Source organism: Pteropus alecto, unplaced genomic scaffold, assembly GCF_000325575.1.
Source record: "Pteropus alecto unplaced genomic scaffold, ASM32557v1 scaffold8, whole genome shotgun sequence".
Classification (NCBI taxonomy): domain Eukaryota; kingdom Metazoa; phylum Chordata; class Mammalia; order Chiroptera; family Pteropodidae; genus Pteropus; species Pteropus alecto.
Genome location: NW_006494609.1, coordinates 3,587,347 through 3,610,367, shown reverse-complemented (window position 1 = coordinate 3,610,367; position 23,021 = coordinate 3,587,347). Strand labels below are relative to the sequence as shown.

Genomic DNA, 23,021 nt, shown 5'->3' with positions numbered 1-23,021 from the left:
TTCAACTAATTGTGCTGGGACAACTAGATATCAATATGCAAAAGAATGAAGACAGATCCTTAACTCACACTATATAAAAAAATTAATTCAAAGACCATTTAGCTCTAAATATAAGAGCTTAAACGATGAAACTCTTTGAAGAAAGCATAGAGATCATGATCTTGGGTTAGGCAACAGTTTCTTAAATAAGACACCAAAAGCATAAACGACAAAAAAAGATAAATTGGACATTATCAAAATGAAAAGCTTTTGCTCATGAAAGAACACTATCAAGAGAGTGAAAAGACAGAACAGGAAAAATATCTGTAAATTATATATCTGATAAGGGGCTAGTATCCAGAACGTACAAAGAGCTCTTATAACTCAACAACAAAAAGACAAGACTCAGTTACAAAATAAGCCAAGGCCTTGAATAGACATTTCTCCAAGGAAGATATATTAATGACCAACAAGTACATGAAAAGATGCTCAGTGTCATTAGTCATTAAGGAAATGCAAATCAAAACCACAGTAAGATACCACTTCATACCCACTAGTACAGCTATAACCTAAAAACCAGAAAATAACAAATGTTAGTGAGGATGTAGAGAAATGAGAACTCTCATATATTGTTGGTAAAAAGATAAGATGGTGCAGTCACTGTGGAAAATACTTTGGCAGTTCCTTAATAAGTTAAACATGGAATTACCATATGACCCAGCAATTCCATTCCCAGGTATATATCCAAAAGAATTGAAAACAGGTGTTCAAACAAAAATTTGTACTTGAATGTACAGGACTAGTTACAATAGCCAAAAGGTAGAAACAACCATTCCCCAACTGATGAATCAATAAACAAAATGTGGTATGTCCATACATGGGCTATTATTCAGCCATAAAAAGGAATGAAGTATTGATACATGCTACAACGTGGGTGAACCTTAAAAACATTATGCTACCTGAAAGAGGCCACATACTGTACAAGTCCATTTATATGAAATATCCAGAACAGGCAAATCCAGGGAAAGAAAGTAGAGTAAGGGTTGATGGGCTGGACAGTGACTGACTAATGGGATTACCTCTGGGAGGATGAAAACGTTCTGGAACTAGACAGTGGTGATGGCTGCACAACACTGTGAACGTACTAAATGCCACTGAACTGTACACTCTAAAATGGTTAAAATGGTAAAATTCGTTTTGTATATTTTACTAGAATAAAAAAATAATAATAAACATATACATAATTCTGAAAAAAAAAATCAAAAAGTAAAAACAATTTAATATGCAGAAAACAATCCAAGAAATCATAAATAATCCTTTCAAGTATAACAAACCAGTAGCTTCTTCTGACGGCTATGATTACTTCCCTATCTATAGGTGATATCAACTTCTGCAAGACAAGGTTGTCAGGGCCATCCCCAGCCCTGCCTCCTGTCAGGGAGGTCATACTCACCTCCAATTATTCGAATATTGTTGTCCTTGGTCAGAATTGCCTCAGCATGGAACACCAAAACTGGAATTCTCCTGCAGCCTCCAGTCCACATGATACATGGATGATCCCTACAACCACAGCAAAGGCTTTATTTATAGCTCAAAATTTGAATTAACAGCTGAAATATATCACTATGGTTGGCTACTTAGCAACTTTCCCCCTCCTTCTGAAACAAGAACCCTAAACGTCCTATGGGAAACCATTCATCTCCCATTCTTAGCCATGTGGTTTGTTGAAAATTAATTCCATCCTTGATCCAGGGATGGGCCCTGATTGATATCAGTCAATCAGGGTATTCCATCCCCCAGTTATAGTGGTGGCTTCAGGGGTGAGCACATAACCTAGATGGAGCCACTGAGGGTCAGGTGACATGTTGTGAGACCCTCTGAGAAAACAATGCTTTCCTTCTCTTCTCTAGCAGCTCAAGAAAGAAATGGCCTCTCTTGGTGTAAGAGAATGAGAGGTCTGGAAGTGCTACTGTCATTTTGTGACCTTGGCAGGAGAGCCTGAAGCTGTTGGTAAGGAAGGAAGTCAGTGGGGACCTGACAGGAAAAATGAGATAAATGAGATCCTGGGTGGCACACTTGGAGTTGAAGCATCAAGTCTTTCCTAAATACAAGTTAATAAATTCTCTTTATTTTTAGGACAATTATATTTTAACATCCAGAATACTTAAAGAATTCTAACTAATATATTCACAATAATGTATATATCCCCTTTATACCCTATAGTCCCTTTAAGCCAATTTGATGACCCATCCTAAGATTCTGAGCTAGGAACCCTAAATACTAATACCCCAATTAAAGCCACATATTTTAAAGAAAGCCTACACTAAATGGACCAAGAGATACTTTCCTCCAGAAAAGGACCTCTGACTTTATCCTCTTTTCCTATCCTCAGGAAATCTCAGTTTAATCCATCTCAGGCGATACATATTTACTCGCAGATAAGAGATTTCAACCTCTTTAGCACAGGGAGGTAGGATGAAAAAGAAATGACTAGAGTCCCTCCTATGAGCCAGGAATTAAACTAAGAGCCTTCACAAGCTATCTCACTTAACCCTCTTGCCCACACTATGAGCTGAAGGTATCTCAGAGAAGTTACGTAATCTGCCCAAGGTTGAGTAAGAGAAAGGTATCTGAACCCAAGTGTCTGTGCTCTTTCCACCTTTCCATCACCCTAACCACATTTCAGTGCTATTCTATATATGGAACATCTTAAACTCAAATCTTTGGGAACTTAAACTAATCAATTTCTTCAATGAAGTAAGATCTATTGAGCCAAGATTCAGGCTGCTCTCAAAACCTCACATGACCACACCCCTTAACAAAGGCCATACCACAAATCCCAAGGCCAAATCAGACCCTCCCAGCCCAAGTTTAAAAGATCCACACTCTGAATTAACAGGCTGCCAGGCTGCCAATCTTAGAAGTATGACAGTCTTTAGATTTGGGATGCACCACCAAAAGCCTTTTAGTGAGGAAAACAAAGAACACCATACTTAGTTCATTTCCTGTTTTCTAGAAATGGAATGTGGATGCTTATTGTTCTTGCTCTTTGATCTGAGTTATAGTGCCCACTTGTGAGAAATGGTGTTTATAGGATGCATTTTCTAGCAAGGATTTTTTTGTGTGTTTTTCTTGTTTTAATCTTAAACACCTGTAAGACATAAGCATGGGGCCAAATAATTCTTGTGATCTCCTCCAATTTTAATTTTCCACTGTATTTCTCAGTCAGAGGATAGAGAAGAAAAGTAAGCAATATAAACTACAAAATCTTAGAAACTTTGAAAACTATCCAAAGTTCCTTGTCAATCAAGCACTAGCTACAAACTGTGTTACGGCATCACTGTCCCTTAACACTTACAAACAAAAGATTACTGCAGTAAACTTTAAAATGTCTCACAAGAGTCAGGAACACAATCAACAGATACACAGCTGGGAAGAGCCAAGGCCCTAACTTTGCTATCTGTGGAAACCCAAATCCCTGACAAGAGAAATCTTTTCACTTACAATCTGTGAAAAGATAAGAGATAGTAGACAAATTATTAATTCAGTAAGGTCAACCAAAACACACATAAGGCAGATGCTAAATTGTCATTAAAATCATGCTCCCACCAGGTGGTGCTAAAGGGAAAAGATTCAAAATGATTAGAGAACTGAAAATTGGGACCTTAAATTTTCATTCACACTAGAAACTGGTATACATTTTTTAAAAATGCTTTATAGGCATGAAAGAACAAAGTATTTGAACGATTAATTACCAAAGTAGACCTGGTTTATGATTTATCTTATTGAAAGCCTAAGAACGTTTTGGTTTTTAAGGAGCAATTTCACGAGGAATATATATTATTCACTCCTGGGATCCCACCTACATAATTCAAAGCTTCCATGCATTACTCATATCAGTGCCTTCCCCAAGTCTCTCTGTACATGTAATCCCACTTTCCAAAGCCTAGCTCGTCTCACCAGCTCCACAGAGCCTTCCCCAGCTCCTCCACAGTGATGCCTTCTTTCTCCGAACTCCTGTGCCACTCACTGTAAAATCATTTATTGATAATCTTTTATTTTTTCCACGTAAATGCTATCTTTTCACCTGATATAAAGCCAGCTTTTATGATAGAAATTAAAGTTACTATTTTTTCAGAGACAAAAGAAATCTTGTATCAAATCCTTTTATGGAAGTTTCCACATCTGTACATAAATTTGTATTTGGGATCCCTAAGGAAAATATAGAAAATGAACCCCTTTTACATTTACTATTTTAAATAATGCCATGCAAAACAAGTACTGCCTGGACAGTTTCTAGTCCTAAAGTCCAGGACTGCAAGGCATTAATACTTTAATACAGGCTAGAGATCTGAGCAGATTAACAGATGTCCATGGATATGTATCTTTGGATCAAATCAAAATCCTGAAGATGATTTAAGGCCTATCTAACTTCCAAAACTTTTTAAATGTAAGCTTATTGCTCCAAGTGTGAACAAGACCAACTTAAGATTCCTAATGTATAAAATAAGTGTTTCAAAGACACAATGACCTGATGGAACAAGATTAACAGTCAAAAATCAACAGGAGTTTGAAAGGAAGGAGAAGAGAAGGTCCATGAATTTGGACTGGGGAAGAGGAGAAGTAGGGATTATACCTTTATTTTCACTAACTTCTACAAATTTAACATTTCTCAATTACAAATACAGGCAGCAAAGCACAGCAGTATTAGCATTATCTGTGCTATTGACTCTATTCGAAATTACAGATTTTTATACCATTTTATAGTCGATGCCAGTATCTTAAAATATCATTTACATGTATCACTACTGCTAAGTTATGTTAGTTATTAAACTTGTCACTAGATCACCTGTGATCACAATCTGTGACGAGTCACCTGTGATGAGTCTGGACAATGAATGATTTGGCAATTGTTCAGCTACCAAATGGTGACATCTCACATTGATGGTCCAGATATGTATGATGTTTCCCGGTATTCCCCAATTACAAGTGTTACTCAAAGACCACCCTATAGTGTGCTGATCTTATGCAAACTAAGCAAAAACAGTCTTCTTACTGTTGTCTTTAGGAAATAAAATTTAACTTCTTCATGTTTTACATGAATAATCTTATTTAATGTATTAATGAGAAAGCACATATCACTGTATCACAAGTCTTTTTTTTAATTATGATAACTGCATTTCAATGTAATTTGTGTTCTTTGTAATGATATGTATTTTATTTTAAGTACTTAATATTTTTCTGAGAGGGGATCCACAGCATTAAAAAAAATTAAGAACGCCTAATATAATGTGATCTATAGCACAAAGCCTCTATTTATTCGTTCATTTGGTTAGTCATTCAATGAGCAAGTATTTATTGAGTACCTACAATAATACTAGGTTGAACCAACTGAAATTGTCAATATTTGACTGTTTTTGACCTAAGAAAACGATAATTTCATACAGTTCAACCTAATACTTGTTAGGACCAACCTCTAAGCCCACTAATAAGAGAGCTATCTATGGAGTAAAAGAATGATCTTGAAATTGGAAAGACCGATACTTGAAGCAGTTAGAAAATTTGTGAAATGGGTAAGAGGCAGCATACAGAAAGCAAAAAGTCACAAGAAGGCAAAGTAGCCAGAGGGAATTATCCATTTAATTATCCTAAATGAGAATGACCCAAATATAATGTCATATCTCTATTATTTTCTGTAACCTAAAAGTAATGAGAAGTCTTTCCCCAAAGCTTTAATAATTTTAATAATGCTTCAATAATTTTTTAAAGTTTTATTAGATAATGTAGTCTTCCACCTTATAATTCAATATTAGTGCCAGTAAGAATAATGCCTTATATTTGTATGGTACTTCATAATTTACAAAGTAATTTCATACACATTATTCTATTTGATTCTAACCATAAACCCTATAAAACAGCCTGAGAGATAGTATCCCCATTTTGCAGGTTACACAGCACACACATATGCAAGAGAACTTGATGAAAATCTTAAAAACTAATCTTAACTTTAAGCAAGTCTTTCTCTGTGTTCTCTGTGTTAAGTAACAATGTTAAAGGAGGCAAAACAGTGAAGTACTTCAAAATTCAGTAAAATTAGGTCTGAATCTCAATCCATCACTTACTCTCTCTGAGTCCCTGAGCAAGTACTTTGATATTCGTGAGGCTGAGTTTAATAAAGTGGGAATAATAACATCTCCAAATTAAATGAGATATAGTAGTTAAAGCCCTTACCATCATCTATAGCAGCTGCAGGTATCGTTAGCATTCATATTTTTATTATTATGAGAACCCAGCAATCGAGAAACTTGACTCTTACCTAAAAAACCTCAGGAAACAATGTGGTTCAATAGATGGAGCACAGGCTCCATTATATAATTTTAATGTCCTGCTACAGTTACTGTGGTAAGTCACCTGACTTCTCCATATTTTCATCATTCTATCATTGTAAAAGTTTCTGAGAAAGTAACGTGACCAATGTCACAGAGTTTGGAGATTTACTTTTCTTCAATAACTAAAAGGTTAAAAATCTCCTTTGTTAGGAGCTCTGATCTAGAGTTCACTGAGAGCTACTACCTGCAAAATCTAGAGCTGATGTTCACTCGTGAGTCCCGAGCCTTATCTCATTTCAGATAGCTGATGGGGACCAAATAATAAGCTCTTGAATTAGATCATGGGTAGAAGCTAAAACCAGAGTCAGGCGATACCAAAGGAAAGATATTGGGTACAAGAGTAAAAGAGAACTATTTCCCATCCTAGGAAAAAAAGGTTCAAAAGCAGGCTTGATATTACTTACTCTTGGCTTACCACCTCCTCATCCTCTGAGGATGATGCTGTTTCCTCCAGGTCCCGGGCCATCACGACTGGCATTTCCTTTAGGGTTTGTCATGCAGTCAGCAGACGGGGGGCTCAGAGACCTTTCCTGGCACATAGACTGGATCAAACAATTTGGATGGCACTGATTCCTGTAAGAAAGCCAAAAGATCTGAAACACATGCAGTTATCTATTGGTTGATTATTGCTGATGATCTCTCAAGTAATAAAAATATTTACCTAACTGGTGCCCAATCTCTAGCCTTACCTTTTATCACAATACTTCACATACGCACTCCCACCAAATCAAGCTTTTTTCCCCAGACTGTCTTTTCTCTATGTATTTGAAGAACTGTACTAAGTTAGAGTTTCTCATCTTTCTTTTAAATACTATATCCAACATGTACCAAAAGGTAAGACTTACTTAACTTTTAGGAAAGTCTGAGTTAGGTGAATTATTGCCTTAAACATAGATTCCTTGCTAGAAAAACCGGACCTGGGTTAAAAGTAAAAACTCATGATTTAAGATCCTTACAAGTATTTCTTTAGCCTCCATGACAAGCATACGGGTAAAAATATCCTCATGTTTTCACTAAAATAAATTCAACCACTGACCCAAAAGATTAATAAATTCTCCTGAATCAAGGTCATAAATATCTAGGGGGAAAAAAGGTCCTTCCTAACTCTCTCGAAAATTACTCTCCCTTGCTAAAAACCACAAACTATGACCCGAATCTCGAACAGAAATGAAAATTAGCATATTTCCAATTTCTAACAAATATTTTTTCCATAAGAAAAATGTTCGTTGAGGAAGGAATAGAAATTACAGATAAAGAAAACTAAAATATTTAAATGATCATAATCCCATAATTCAGAGATAACCACTTGATGTCAATCTTTGCAAACTTCCTTTTTCTATATAAGTTATAAACAGAACCTAAAAATGCAGATCCAGAAGATCCCTACAGATCTTCAGCGGAACGGGCAATATCTAACAACCTCCAAAGGCGTTCTTCCGCGGATTCCCAATGGGATTTCTCGATCTTTCCCAAATGTTGGCATATCCTTTCAATTAAAACAAAACAAAACCTCCAACCAGGAAGGGATGCCAACCTGTCCTGCGCTGCCTGCAGAGCAGGGAGAGACAGGACGTTCGGAAGAAGATTAAGGACACTCGCCCAAGGAGCGTCCTCGCACTATAGGGATCAGCCTCTCAGCCCTCGCTCACCCCAATCCCGGGTAGTTCCTTAAATGCTCCCCACGGGAAGGACGCGGGCGACTCTGCCGCAGCGATTCAGCCCAGCGCGCCCGGAAACCAACAGCTGCTCCCGGACTCTAAGAGGGAAGTGCAGCGGCCGGCACCCGCCCAGACCCAGGAGCGCACCTCCCTCGGGTAAGGAAGTGCGCCGGCGTAGACGTTTACCTGTCTCATCTTCCCATGGCTCGGGGCGGGCAGGCCGGGACCGCGCTCAGCGCCTAGCTCCCTCCTTCGCCAGCCGAGCGCACGGCGGCCGCGGACGGCTGCTTCCCCGGTTACTACAACAACCAACAAGCAACCGCCCGCTCGGAGCCACTGCGCAGGCGCCCGCTACCCCGCGCCGACAACGCTCGACTGTGGGCGCGGACGAATGTCGTCACCGCCGCGCAGCGCGGGCTCGGAGCCCGCTCTCAGCAGAAGAATCTTGACTTCGGTTTTCCGCTTTTTTTTTTTTGCCCTCCGCCCCTAAAGGGTTGACGCCAAGCCCGGAGGTCTTCCGCCACACTCAACAGGCGGGTTCACTGCGTGAGTGGCGTACCGGGGCTGAGACTTGAGCAAGAGCATCCGGTGATTGGCAGTAAAGGGGTTCACGCCCCATCTCCTGCTTGAGCAATACCGGAACAGCCAATCAGAGCGAGGACTGAGGGAAACGGCCCAATCCTGGAGTCGAATGAAGGAGGGGGCGGGAACAAATGGCTCAGGTAGACTTCTAGCTAGAGCTGTCTTGGGGTAGCGTCTTTGCTGTTGGTGCTGCTGCGCTGGGTTCCAGTCGCCAGGTAAGGAGAATATGGGAGAGAAGAAGGATGTAGGTGTCTGTGTGGCATCTGATTGAGGGTATCCAGGGAGAGGTAGCTTTTTGGGGGAAAAGGGGTTCGAGAGAACATGAGAAGGAGGAGCTAAGAAAATGAAGGCTTGATAGGTTCGGGGAACGAATGCATGGATGAACGAATGAGCGACCACTATGAGCCTAGCACGGTGCAAGGAACCTTCACTTTCTCCTGTAGTTCTTACAAAAACCCTTGAGATAAGTATTTTTTAAATCTCCAATTTGCAAGTGAGGAAACCTAGGCTGTCAAGTGTAAATGATTTGCCCGGGGTCACACAGCTACTAATTGGTAGGGGCAAGATAAGATTGCGTTTCTCTCGGCTCAAGTTTTAACACCACATCTTTGCTGGGCTGGGCCAGGGCAAAATTTGAGACTAGACGTTGCATACTCTAGGAGGCCCTCAGCTTTAGGAAAATGGGGTTGGGGGATTGGTAGAGCAGTTCAGGAAAATGCTCAGGCTCTGCCCTCATCAGCTATCAATTGGGATTTCTAAGAGCTTCTGTGAAATGGAAGGCATCAGTTCTGTCAAAAAGAGGGGACATCCATGCAGCTTTTCTGACCCTGGGAAGAGAGAACCTGAGTCCTGATGAGGGAGGATAGGGGGCATCCTGGCCCAGGCTGTAACTGCCAGTGATGTCCAGTAGAGTCCTATTCTCTTTGGACTTCGACAAAGTTCACTGTTGTGATCCACCTTTCCTCGAGCGATTTATCCATTCATCCTTTCTCTCAGCTCTTTTTTGTTTGTTGTTTTGGTGCTTTACACTGTCTTGAGCCATGGCTGACTTTAATATCTGTTTCATCTGGGTAGTGTGTAGGACCATACATCCACTGCCATAGTGTCAAAGGAAGCCTGATAAGTTGTCACCATGTCAACTCCAAGAAGTTAATCTGACAACAGATAAACCATGCCCCCCCCCCAAAAAAAGTAATGAAGATAGGAAGAAGTAATTCCATTATTAGATTCTTTATCTACGTAGGTTTTATTTAAGTCAAGCTGATTGAAATCAATGCTCAGCAAGGGTTGATCTTAGCGGTTTTTTAAAGAAAAGTACATAACCTAAGTGTATTTTCCATACAACTTGACTGTCTTCCTCAAAAATGGAAACTTCATCAAACTATTCTGAAAACAGTGAGGTGGTATTGCAATGTAGAATCCAACAGACTATGCTTTATATCTCAGCTCTGCCATATACTAGCTGTGTTACCTCAATCAAATCACTTAACTTGTCTGTGCCAACCCTCATCTGTAAAATGGAAATATTAATAGCACCTACAATATATATTAGGTGCTTCTCTCAGTGCATGGCACATACAAGTGCTCAATAATTATCAGCTATTATAATTTATCTTGCATCCCAATGCCAACATTGCTATTTCCTTCCCCGTATAATTGCATACTAGTTCTCAAGTCACAGCAGTTTATTTATTTTTAACTTTTAGATTATTATTCTAGTTTAGAGAGCATAGTATACCTGAGAACCAGCGTAGACAAAAACCTAAGGATGTAAATATTGCCCCCTCACACCATAGGTTCCACTCAATTGTGCACTTGGAAGGATGTCATCAATAGCCTGGAAGGTATCTCTTAGTAGGTGTATCATCACCTTTCAGCCACTTGTATTACAAAGAATGACATGAGAAACCAGGAGATATGAAAAGGTGTTAAAGGACTGATTGCAGCCAAGAGAAGAGTTCTGATGTAAGATAATATTTTGGGAAAATTGCCACTTATTGGAAAATATACTGTTGATTCACCACTATTAGTATGACTAACTAGTGAAACCAGTTTCTGCAAGTCTTTCACAGAAATCCACTTTCTTACTTTATAATAATATTTATACACCTCTTCTTCTGCTCCCTTTCTTCTCTCCAGTTTTTCTGCTGGGTTTGTCATTTCTACCCACTGCATTATTTAGCTTTTCTCACTCTGGGTAAAGGTCATCATACTTTGCCTTAAGGCAAATTTTCAAAAGCAGAGTGCTAACCCTGTGTAAGAGTGACACTTTAAGATAACTGGGGACAGATGAACCTAGGGGACTTGGCAGAGGAATTTATGAAGTGATTGACCAAAAAAGCTTAGTACAGCCCTCATGAGTGGGACACAGGTTAAGTACTGAGATGAGAGAGCTAATGGTTGAAGTAGTCTGTTGTCTCATGTCCTTTGCCTTTTTACTAAGACAAGAAACCCTCTCAGATTTGAGGAGAGTCATGAGCCGTTTTCTGAATGTGTTACGAAGCTGGCTGGTAATGGTGTCCATCATAGCCATGGGGAACACGCTGCAAAGCTTCCGAGACCACACCTTTCTCTATGAAAAGCTCTACACCGGCAAGCCAGACCTGGGTAAGAAGTCAAAGAACTGCATCCTTTGCAGGAGTGGCATAAATTCTGGTGCCCACACTAGGCTGTACATCAGGATAACCTAGGAAACTTACAAACAAATGAACAAAGCATAGGTGCCCATTTCCCTCTCTAAAACTATTTACTGAAACTTTCACCCCTAGATGGGTCTAGGAATCTATTTTTTAATAACTTTCCAGGTGATTCTGATGCTGCCTACTCTAGCCTTTGGAAGCCACTAGAGTAATAGAGTTTGTGGATAGTACTTAGCCCTTTTTTCCCCCAAAGATTTTCTGAATACCTTTTATTCATTTTACACTGCCCTAGGCAATTAGTCTGTTAAAAAGAAAGAAAGAAAGAAAGACATTACAAGGACAAATGAAGAAAGAGAGTTACTTGGTGACTCTTGGATGCCCCCACTAGAAAGCCATAAAGAAGCTTTTCATGTTATCTCAGCCCTCCTGAGAAATCAGGTCATGGGATTCATAGCTACATTGCATGTTGCAGATGGAGCGTTACTGATCTAAAGTCTTCCCAAACAATGACATAGTCCCTGAGAAGACATCCAAGATCCCTCCAAGTTGGTCTCTCAAAATGAAACTTCATAAGGCCCATGGTTGCCTTTCCCAGTTTCCTGAGCCTCTCTGCTCAGAGTGTTTTCACATTTCAACTTGCGCTTCCTTGCGCTGATGCGTGGGGTAGCTTGAGCTGCAGCAGCATTTCACAGCAGCTGACAATTCTGTGTCACATTTATAGCTAACCCAGATTCAGGCTCTGACCTAGCTCATTTTCTGTAACATCTGGGTATAAATGAAACTAAATAGGCTAAGGCTCATTTTGAACAAAGCTGAAATACAGTAGGAGTATAGAACCTAGAAGAGTGAGCAGGACGGTTCCACTTTCACCCTCAAACACTGCCCTCACATGGTCCAGGAATCCTGTCTAGATTCACAGGGTTTTAGAGGTTATCTGATCTAGCCCTTTGAATTTAAGTTGAGACAGAGAAGCCCAGGGGTCATGTGACTTTTTGAAGGTCAGTAGAGCTGAGCAAAAGAAGTATGTGTGGTATGTGTCTGTCTGTCTGTGTGTATCCAGTCCAGAAGTAGAGACTGCCTCCTCCTTGGTGATGCGGGGACTGTCATAGTACTCTGCTGATCATAGCAGTAGAGTTTCACCTGATGCCTCATCTGGTTAGGGTTGGTGAAATATTCCACTTTTGTATCTCTCTAACTACAGAAATTTCCTTCATTTTTTTATCAGAAGAGCTATCAAATTGATTTATAAAGAATGTAACCCACTGGAGCTAACCACTAAATATTTGGTTGGCGTACGTGATTTTTTCTCACCTTACTACTATCCAGAGGTCATCAAGTCGTGAAATTAATATCACTCTGGTTTTCCAAAGGCTGGAAAATCCTTAAAGCCCAAGTAAACTTCAGTTTTCAGTCGTGTCCCTTGAGATTTCTCTTGCTTAATAGACCAGCAAAGGAAGTATCTTTGCTGTTACTATTTTCGCATTCCGACCACTGAATGCCTTAGATCAGTGGCTGTACATTACAATCACCAAGGGAGGGGGTTTTCAGAAAATGCTTATGCCCAGGGTCCACCTCCAGAGAGTATCATTTAATTAGTCTGGTACCCAGATCTTGGTAATTTTATAAAACGTTTTCCATTGATCTACTAAATGCCCAGGTTCAAGAACCACTGTTATGGTGGATTACCATCCTTACTTTCAGGATAAGACATTTACTGCAGCAGAGTCAGGACAAAGCCACGAACAGAGCAGGGTGGCCTCAGCAAACACTAAAGAAACAGTCCTTTGTTCCACTACCTTGTGTACAGGAAACCAGCCTGGTTTGGGCTTTGTTTGAATAATATAGAACTGGATTCAAAAGAAGACCCAGGGACTTAGGTCTTTAAGAGATGTAGTCATCTAGATAGGTCCCAGTATTCCAAGTTCTCTCCCACAACAGCCTTAAGAGTCTACTGACCTCCCAGGTATCCTGTATTGCTGGACCACTCTCTATGACATTCCCCCAAACCTGTCCTGATCCAGGTACGCTGGGCTTCACCAATACCAGAGCAGCTTCCAGGGCAGAGGTATAAACTACTACATCCAAGTGGACTCTGTTGGGTTTCCACTCTTAGAACTCCCCTGCCCAGCTATAGACATTTGAAGAGGAGCTGAGCAGTTCTCATTTTGGAATTCCTTCCATTCCTCCTCGTTCCCATGAGCAGCACCAGACCCTCCACTCTGCCCAGCCAAAGGTAGTTCAGGCTCGGCGTCCTGCCTCCCCAGAGCCCCCAGTGAAGTAGGAAGAGTTTGGAGGGAACCCTAACCTTCCCTTTCTCAACACACTTGCTTTTTTCTGTTACATAGTGAATGGCCTCCAAGCTCGGACCTTTGGGATCTGGACACTACTTTCATCAGTGATTCGCTGCCTCTGTGCCATTGACATCCACAACAAGACGTATGTAAGGGAAGGAAGAGCTTTAGTAGAACTTTGGTTGTAAATCAGGTGCTAAGCATACCCACTGTGGTCCTCCTCTGGGAGACCTGTTTATTTTGATACATATTAGCCTAGAATACAGATAACAAAACGTTAACAGGTTCTGTTCCATCCAGGTCTAAAAAAAGTAATAGGCCTAACAGATATTTAAAGTTTGAAAATTCTTTGGAACCGACAGAGCACACTGGCGGTGCCATGATCCAGTGGCCTGCACCATACCCTTCTTCTTTACTAAAGAATCAGCCTTTCTTCTACTAAAGATGTAGTGTGCTCTTTTTAGAGCAGCCACCCACACATACCTTATTCTCACATTCCTCCTTAAGCAAGGAATGATCAGAAATCATCCATTAAAAAAGGAACCCACAAGTAATTGCTGTATGTTTATGCAGAGGAGGGTGAAAGAGAACCCAGGACTTCTGTATTCTGCCTCTAGGGTATTCAAATAGACTAGTGTGGAAGGAACAATTGCAGACAATCCTAGTCTCTTGTCTAGAGAATGCTGTAACTGGTGCTGGCCACTGGAGGGGGCTCGAGCCTTGTTCCCAACTATAGTCATCACCACAATCAAAGTGCAGATTGCTCAGGTCAGTGGATGGGGCCACCGAAACGCCAACTTCACACTAAAATATTTTTGTCTTATCTAGATTCTCAGCATCTGGGGAGGAGGGGAGGTAATGATATTTACTGGGCCCCTCCTTTTGTGCCAAGAGCTTTCATCTATGTGACCTTGATTAAGCCTCCTCCTAGCAGCCCTGGGAGGTAGTGATTTTCATTCCTGATTTTGCAGATCTACACGTTAGAGACCCAATTAAATTAAAATGGGGAAGACTGACTCAAATGGGATTTGAAGCAGGGCTATCCGCCCTGCTATCTCTCCAAGTATTTTTTTTTTTTTAATTTTTTTAACTTGAAACTGTGGTTTACTTGTTCTAGATTGACATATAATTTTGGAAACAATGTGGTTTAGTGGAAACAGCCTGAGGCCTGAGAATGAAAACAAGAGAATGGACTCTGGTTTCAGTTTTTTTGGTAGCAGCAAGTTCATTATATACCTTCTCTGCATCTCAGTCTCTTCATGTATAAAATGAAACTAGTGTATCTGTTCTACCTCTCAGGGTGACTGGGAAGGAATAAGGATGGAATCATTTTAAAGACCTTTGTCATGATGAAAATTGCTGATAGGTATAAGGAGTGTATCTTTTGTTTGCTTTAGGAATGAGCAAAAACAAGTCAGGCTTATCTTTACCTCTATTACCCATTCATTTCCCCTTCTTCAAATATAGGACAGCGGCAAATGCCGATGTCTATTTCCAACCTCTTTTTAGCCTGGGACTTTTGTCCATGCACTTCTGATGTGCACTTTGATTCTTTTATCTCCCTAACTGGAAACTCGAAGTCAACTCCCATATGTACATATTTATTAAATGGGATTTAATATAAATATGCACAGGAATGATAAAAATGAAATTTAAGATATTGATTCCTTCTGGGGCAGGGGGAGGCAGGAGAATGGGATCACGGTGGGATAAGAATACACAGGATGCTTTAACTGATATCTACAATATTTTATTTCTTAGAAAAAAGTATCTAAAGCAAAAATGTCAAAATGTCCAGGTTTGATGGAGCAGAGTATTGGTTGCACATGGGTAAACTATAGTATCCTATTATCTCTAATTTTTTTTTTTTGCATGTTTGGAGTATTTCATAATTTAAAATTTTTTAGTTAAAAAAAATATCAGCAATCCAAATGGTCAATCATCCCGTAACCTGTCTGTTCTCCACCTCTTTGTCAAAGCTGAGGAAAAAGTTCTCTTCCCATGAGGTTATCACCGTGTCCTTCATCTGACCATTTTCCTAGGATAAGACACAAAATAACCAGCCCACATTGCAATAGCATCTAAAAGCCCCCAAGAGGTCTTTAATGCTCATTCCCCCATTCAAGCCCTCTATTCTGTGGCATCTATCATAGGAGCACTGGGCAGACCCTGGCCAAACACCTGCCAGGTAGATTCTGACTACAGAGCCAAGCCATTGTGATAAGCGGAATATGTAAGCGTGGTTGATCCAAAATTATCTACACCTCGTGGGATTGCCGTAATCCAGATACTGCTTTGCTATATAGCTGGCTTCACACCCTTGCTAAGATCTATTCTGTGGCATCTATCATAGGAGCACTGGGCAGACCCTGGCCAAACACCTGCCAGGTAGATTCTGACTACAGAGCCAAGCCATTGTGATAAGCGGAATATGTAAGCGTGGTTGATCCAAAATTATCTACACCTCGTGGGATTGCCGTAATCCAGATACTGCTTTGCTATATAGCTGGCTTCACACCCTTGCTAAGACGTGGAGATCCACTGTGGGTGCCTGGACCATTCTCGGAGTTTAGCAGTTGAAACCTTCAGTTTTGCCCTAGTAGAGAATAAATGGATGTGATCAAGCAGCCATGTCTTTCTCAGGACCAAGTCTCTTTTTCCTCTAGCCATAGTCACTTCCAGGGTTTGTGTTTGTATTAGGTCTGACCATGACTTTTCCTCTGCACAGAACAAGCAGTACTTCAGTTCCCATTTCTGTCTGCCCCCTTGTAGGCTCTACCACATCACACTCTGGACCTTCCTCCTCGCCCTGGGGCATTTCCTCTCCGAATTGTTTGTCTATGGGACTGCAGCTCCCACAGTCGGCGTCCTGGCACCCCTGATGGTAGCAAGTAAGCATGCAGCCACCACCCGGCCTCCCATGAGAACTGTCCTAGCCCTAACAGACATACAAGGGACACTAATCTGTTCTCTGTATTTAAGGTTTCTCAATCCTGGGTATGCTAGTTGGCCTCCAGTACCTAGAAGTAGAACCAGTATCCAGACAGAAGAAGAGAAACTGAGGCCAGCATTACCACCTCCGAGACTTCGTCTTCCATCTTTGCTGTCCTATCCCTTCATCCTCTCTGCGCTTTAATTTCTTTTCCGCTCCATCATTAGCCACCTTATCCACTACTTGCCTTTTACTTTTGGTTTTGGGTTTTTTTACATTTAAAGTTTTTAAGATATAACATACATACAGGAAAGTATATAACATGTATGTAAAATTTAAAGAATTATCTTAAAGTGACTACTCTGTCCCTCCATCCAGATCAAGAAATTGTCAGCACCTCAGAAGCCCACTGTGTGCCCTTCCCCCACCTGCCCCCTCTTTTCCAGCCTTCTGCTTTTTCCTTTTACTTCCATCCCTTGATTTGACTTGTGTGATGGGAACATGTGGACTATGAAACTTAAAACTGCTGCCTCACCCAGAGCAGCTGCCACCAAGGGCTGCTTCAAGGGGTTGTCCACCCGTGCTGGGCTCCTCTCTGCTACTGGACCCAAGACTCTGAGCCGCCCAAGGTACAGGCGATTCTTCTAAGAAGGGCTCTCCTGTGAGTGAGCATGGCTTAATCCTTGTATCTGCAGGTGGATCAGGGTTGGAAGAGTCTGGGCTGTTTTTAGACCTTTTGGTCAGCTGTATTTGCGTAAGAAATTTTGTAATAAATTGAAAAACCTCTGCTCTGATTAGTCCTTGTACTCTGACCTCCCTCGAGCCAAGGGCACGCATGCCCTCCTCTGAGCCTTAGATCTGACACAGGAAAATCACAGCTGTTCGCTAATCAAATACACCGTTGTAAATAGGACAGCTCAAAACCCAGGCAGACCTGGCTGCCTCCAGGTCCTTTGTCACTTGTTCATTTCCCTTGAAGTCAAATCTTCCTCCTCTCCTTCTCCACCTTAAGATTCTAGGTTCACAACTGAATAGTCAGGACCCTTTCTTGTTTTCTTCCTAAGAAACAGATTCTTGTAAAAGCAGAGACAGAAAAAAAGGGGAGGGCAGCATAGAAGAAACAGCTGCACGACAATGAAAAGAACACTGAACCCCTAGCACGATGTCCTAGAGCAGACAGCTGTCCTCCCAGCACAATCCCGAGGGGTTCCACAGGACTTGAGAGCCCATTCATTATTTAAACAAGTGCTTAATGAACACTTGCTCTATGCCAGACACTTGGGAAAGAGCAATGAATGACCCAGGCAATGACCCTGCTCCCATGGCCCTTACATAGTAGTCAAGGAAACAGATGATAAATAAGCAAACAAGTGAAAGACAACTCAGACAGTGATAAGAAATCTAGAAAACAAATATTATAGTAAAGAAGGGAAAGGGAATGCATAACTTACACTACCAGGAAGTAGGAAATAAGATTTTAGTTGAGACTTAAATGCCTTGGTATTATACGCAGCAGGTATTCAGGGCAGAGGGAGCAGCATCGGGAAGGCAGGATCAGTCTTGTTCAGCACGAGGATCAATGTAACTACAGTATGAAGTTAGGAAGTGGAAGGTAGGAGATAGGCCAGAAAGGAAGGCAGGGGACTGGTAAGGGCGGGATAGGAGCTTGAAATTGATACTTAAAGGCATTGGAAATCATCAGTTAAAGCTCTCTAGGTGGAAGGAACAAAATCTAAAACTAGCATAAGCAGTAAAGATAACATTGCCTCACAAAATGGGAACATTAAAAGGATTTAGGCTTCAGGAATGGTTTGATCAAGACTCAGCTCCATTTCTCTGTAATTCTTTTGGCTCTTTCTGCCTGTGTTGGCATCATCCTCAGGCTGGCTTCACTTACGGTGCTAGAAGTGGTTGTAGCAATTCCACTCACATCCCCACATTACTACATCTAGAAAACTAGCCCAGTGCTGAGAACTGTCTTTCCCTTACTCACCAACTACTGTAAGGAAGCAGGAAGAAAAGCAATGATCTTACAGAGGTAACATTTGAATGGAGATCCACATGGAACCCAAGAAAGGTGTGAATGGAAGCATAAGATGACTTGGATTCTCTAGGCATGCATCATAGAAATGTGATTCCAGATAAATAAAAACAAAGATCCCAAAGGATCTAGAGATGATGTAGAGCAGGGGTCCCCAACCCCTAGGCCACAGACTGGTAGTAGTCCGTGGCCAGTTAAGAACCGGGCAGCACAACAGTGAGCGGCAGGCGGCGAGTGAAGCTTCACCTGTTTTTGCAGCCGCTCCCCAGCGCAGTGAGTCTCAATGCCATTATACTAGGCAAAGCCTGTTTGAATCCAAGAAAAATCCAAGGAAATTAAGTCTGTGTGGTCACAGTGATTGTAGAACAAACACTCAGCCATCATTTGAGGCAGAGCCTGATACAACAGAGGGCTCTCTCATCAGCAGTCACACTCGGGTGAACCTACATGTGTACACAGGATGGAAAGCGGTCAAGGTCATGTACTGGATGTTGAGTTGTAGTCTCCCGTGTAGGCCAACAGTAACCTTTACAGCCTCATCTTTTAAAAATAACTCACTAGGATAGTAACATCTGTGTAAATAGAGGACCACACCTATGGAAGGCCTACCCCTCCAGCCCTCACCCTCCACCCCTCCAGCCCTTCCCCACACCTTAGTCACAGTCCTCAGAAATGTACGATAATCTCATGGGGACTGCCAAAAGCCATCTCTGCACCATCAAATGGCAAGGCAGACCACTTGGACAATCTTTTATTGCCTTAAAACATCTGGTTTACAAATAGGAAATACAAATCACATTTTTTAAAATAAAGCAATGGATTCAGTAAACATTTTGTTAATACATTTGAAGGGGCTGAAGAGTAAACAACTTTCTCCTTATCAAAAAGGCACTTTCTCTCCACCTCTCTTCCACCCCTCACCCCCAACCTGACACCTGAAGTGTGAACTTCTTTTATTATGTACAGTGTATGCACACACACATACACAGATACACACAAACTCACACACATAGACCCCTGACCCAAGCACCCCAGTGCTGCTGCCGGCATAGGCTGCTCCGATATGCCGAGTCCAGGGCACTGGCTACAGATAAACAGCACAGGGGTTGTGATTGCAGCTGCTCAATGAAAGGAGAAATAACCAAAATGTCTTATTTTCAGGAGGTGCTACCCAAACCCATGAGTAGAGCTAGGCCACAGGTTAGGCAGGAGAGAGAATGTCAGCTTGGGTTGGTTTAAAGGGAATCTGATAAAAGATTATTGCTAGAAGGGGGTGGGTGTGCAAATACTGTCCCCGCCAGAGGTGGGGTACCCTTAATTCAAGAAGACCACTCAGTTCCCATTTCAAGGGCCCCTTTCCTTCGGCCCTTGTCCTCTCATTGCTCAGAAGCAGCTTCGGCTTTCTCTGGGTGGAATGAATCAAAGTTAGTTTTCAGTGAAGGTTACAGGAAGTTGCCTGGCATTTCCCTCTCTCCAGAGAAAACAAGTACTTAGGCCAATGACAGTTTTTCAAGGCAGTGTCCAGATGAAGGCAGAGGTGACACACACAGAGAAGTCCCTGGACAATGACTTCTTCTGTAGAAAAGAACCTCCCATTCTCAGATCAAGGTACCAGAGTTTCCAAACACAGGCCTTCACAAACTTTCAGAATGTAGCCCCCAGCACCCTCACACACCTAGGCGGCTACCTCTCCCACATCAGTTTCTCCCTCATGGCCACCACAAAGTTTTCCTCAAGTTTATTGATGTTTGGTTTAATCAGCTCTTAGGAAAGAGGGTTTGGAGACAGACCCCAACATTAGGCCAAGAGAACCTAGGCCCAGAGTACTGATGGCTTTGTTCTGATGGAGCTTGCTTGTTTTCATGGTACTTTCTCTCCCACAGAACCTTAGCAGTCAGTCTGATGACCCAAGGATGACCCTTGTCCAGAACAGCAGCCGCTCCTTAGAACTGAGCTTCTAAGGGTCTTAAGACACTAGAAAAAGTTAATATCCTGAATAAGTTTTCTCTCCGTGATAATTTGCAGGCTTTCTCCATGAGGGATGGATGTGAAGAGGGAAGGCAGGGTGCCAAGCCAGGACTGACTCCACTACTCACCAGCCTCTCCCAACACCAGCTCCCAGACTCTAAAAGGGGAGGGGGCGGGGATCAACTCTGCATTTGGTGAAAGGCACGATTTTCCCCAACTAGACCCTGGAAGCTCTTGAGTGGGTTCCAGGAGGCATAGGCATTGCCGCAAATATTCCAAGCCGCAAATATTCCAGCCAGTTCCCTCCAAAAGCTGCTCCAGCAGAGACCTTTGTGGCAGTGAGAGCTGTGCTGACTGAAGAGGTAGGGGATGTTCTCCCATGTTCCCTGAGTCGCAACCACCTTTTTTTCTCAGAGATGCTCCTCAGATACAGTGGTGGGTGCTTTGCTGGTATTGCTCTCCTCCTCTTCCTCCTCCTGGAGTTTCTGCAAGGCAAAACAAGCAGGCAGCCCTTTGGGTAAAGAGGCATAGGACTCCACCCTTGCTGGAGCAACTGCCTCTCAGTGACTCTGTAATCAGTGGGAAAAACAAGAGCCAGAGGCCACCCAGCATCTTCAAGAGCAAACAAAGGGAACAAGAAAAGTAACCAGTCCCTGGCACAAGTGTGCTCCCTAAACACACACACAGCATCACAATGCCATTAAAGGAAAAACCAAAAAGGCCAGCTTTCTGTGATGCCACAGTCACCACAAATCACCCCACTCCAAGTGCCACTGTTGTCCCCTCATGTTCCCTGCCTAGAATGACAGCCTAAAAGTCACCTGGACTGACTTTCAAGTAGCTGTCCAAAGTGCCGGGTCTGAAACTCCCTCAGAATTTCTGACTGCCTCCCTTTGGAGACAACCCCCAGGATAAGGAATATTATAATGTGCGTGGAGTGGATACAACAACGCGTTTTTATAAAGGCAGGATACATAATTGTATATATAAACTCAATGGCTACACGTTATACAGAGAAAAACAGACTTTGGGTCATTATGGCTTCAGTTTTCTTGGTGAGAGATGGCAGAGGATTAGAAGAGTCTCCTGGGTTGCACTTGTTAGGTGGGTATGCAATTAAACATGGCCTAGAAATTATCTTGTGGGGCCACTAGGTGCATACTGCCACCTTGGGCATTTGCTATTTTAAGGGGCACTTTGCTTCTTAGCTCCGGGTTCATCTAGTTAGGGAAAGGCCTTGGGTACAGCACTGCTTGTGGGTTGGAGGAACACGTGCAGGGTCAAGCTAGAGACCTCTGTCAATTGGACAAATGGAGCTTCCCCCAGGGAGTGTGTCGGCCAGTCCATGGCAATGGCAATACCTTCAACCTTCCCGTTCTCATCCTGCTAACTTTGGCACCAGGTCAGCCTCAGTCATGAAAAGCCTTCATTCAGGCAGCTTAAGTCAATCAGGCAGTCTGTCTCTCTGGCACATGCGCACGCATGCACACACACACATACACACTCCTGCCTCCTCCAGAGCCATCACCTTGAAATCACAGTCAGAAGCACAGGTTAGTGAGAATGGAAGCACAACCACTGTCTCTGTGGCTGAGAACTACCAACTAGAAGAAAAACAAACCCAAACCAAGGTTTCATAGTCAAGGTCGATTGTTATCCTCATCCCAGAAGTTGTCTCTTTTTACCAAAACTCTTCACCTCACTGATTAGAAAGAGCAGCTCCGGCCAGATCTGCTGTGTGCCCTGTGTTCACCTGGCTCTGATAAAGAATTTGTTGCTAATGTGCAGGTCTCACGCTGACCGCCATGGGGTGTGCAATGCCAGGCTCCAGAGAAGGGATGCTCTGTGACATCCCTGGTTTCCTTGTGTGTCGGCCCAGCATGACTCTGACCTCCCCATAATACCAAGCTGCCCCAGGTGCAAGTGAGCTCCAGAGACACATAACGAGTTATCCAGGGACACGGACAGTTGAGAACCATCACCAGACTTGTCTCCTATTCCTACCAGTACTATTTCCATTGCTCCATACAGAAAGTGACAGAGCCAACAACTCCAACCCTGAGTAACAAACCTGGTCTATACGCACAAGGATCTGGCTGCAAAAATAGTGAAATATTGGAACAACCTAAATTTCAACAAGAGAAAAGGGAAATATATATACGTAAATATGAGGTGGTAGGATTTAACGGTGTCGAAAGGTTGTCACGCTATATGAAGTAAACAAGCAGTGGAAAACCAAACGTGCACGAGCATACCCACAGAAAACACAGAAAAGGGGACTAAATATTACTAGGTTATCTCTAGGGTTATAGGCAACCTTTACTTCTTGTTTGCCTATGTCTGCCAATGTAAACACAGATTATAAAGTAAACACAGCAAAATCTCCTATCACTTGACACAATATGTCACATTCCAAAGTGAAATTCCTTCACAAGAAATCTACCCTGTTTTAGTACAGGCACCTTTTCCCGGGCTCACTACATATTCGCCAAAGGTTTTCAGGGCATCGTGTTTCCTTGCACACGGCAAGGGAAGCCCATCT

General features: G+C 42.2%; 3 protein-coding genes across 16 annotated transcripts in view; 1 reads left to right on the top strand and 2 right to left on the bottom strand.

Moving 5' to 3' along the window:
- The window catches only part of TTLL5 (tubulin tyrosine ligase like 5), a 225,489-nt gene extending 217,129 nt beyond the window's left edge, over window positions 1-8,360 (bottom strand). For 6 of the 12 annotated variants that reach the window (XM_025042041.1, XM_015599721.2, XM_025042044.1 and 3 more), the window contains exons 1-3: window positions 8,213-8,360; window positions 6,773-6,941; window positions 1,433-1,539 (exon numbers count right to left, since the gene is read on the bottom strand). In XM_025042041.1, the coding sequence (XP_024897809.1) occupies window positions 1,433-1,539; window positions 6,773-6,846 (181 nt within the window). In that variant the 5' untranslated portion in view covers window positions 6,847-6,941; window positions 8,213-8,360. Of the gene's footprint in view, window positions 1-1,432; window positions 1,540-6,772; window positions 6,942-8,017; window positions 8,127-8,212 lie in introns of those variants that run through there. The other 6 variants (XM_015599727.2, XM_025042049.1, XM_025042050.1 and 3 more) reach the window with 2 other exon arrangements.
- A 311-nt stretch (window positions 8,361-8,671) lies between these two features.
- Window positions 8,672-17,264, top strand: ERG28 (ergosterol biosynthesis 28 homolog). Of its 3 annotated transcripts, XM_015599733.2 has the most exons (6): window positions 8,699-8,823; window positions 10,405-10,573; window positions 11,052-11,215; window positions 13,593-13,683; window positions 16,311-16,429; window positions 16,521-17,264. In XM_015599733.2, exons 3-6 carry the CDS (start codon window positions 11,083-11,085, stop codon window positions 16,598-16,600), a joined length of 423 nt encoding a protein of 140 aa, XP_015455219.1. In that variant the 5' UTR covers window positions 8,699-8,823; window positions 10,405-10,573; window positions 11,052-11,082; the 3' UTR covers window positions 16,601-17,264. The 3 variants fall into 3 exon arrangements, with proteins under 3 accessions (XP_006925525.1, XP_015455220.1, XP_015455219.1); XM_006925463.3 differs by lacking the exon at window positions 10,405-10,573 and having other exon boundaries at window positions 8,672-8,823; XM_015599734.2 differs by lacking the exon at window positions 10,405-10,573 and having other exon boundaries at window positions 8,688-8,823; window positions 11,069-11,215.
- Window positions 17,265-19,196: 1,932 nt separating this feature from the next.
- FLVCR2 (feline leukemia virus subgroup C cellular receptor family member 2) overlaps window positions 19,197-23,021 on the bottom strand; it is a 49,396-nt gene continuing 45,571 nt past the window's right edge. The window contains exon 10 of the mRNA XM_006925462.3: window positions 19,197-20,964. Within this exon, the coding sequence (XP_006925524.1) occupies window positions 20,890-20,964 (75 nt within the window). The 3' untranslated portion in view covers window positions 19,197-20,889. The remainder of the gene's footprint in view (window positions 20,965-23,021) is intronic.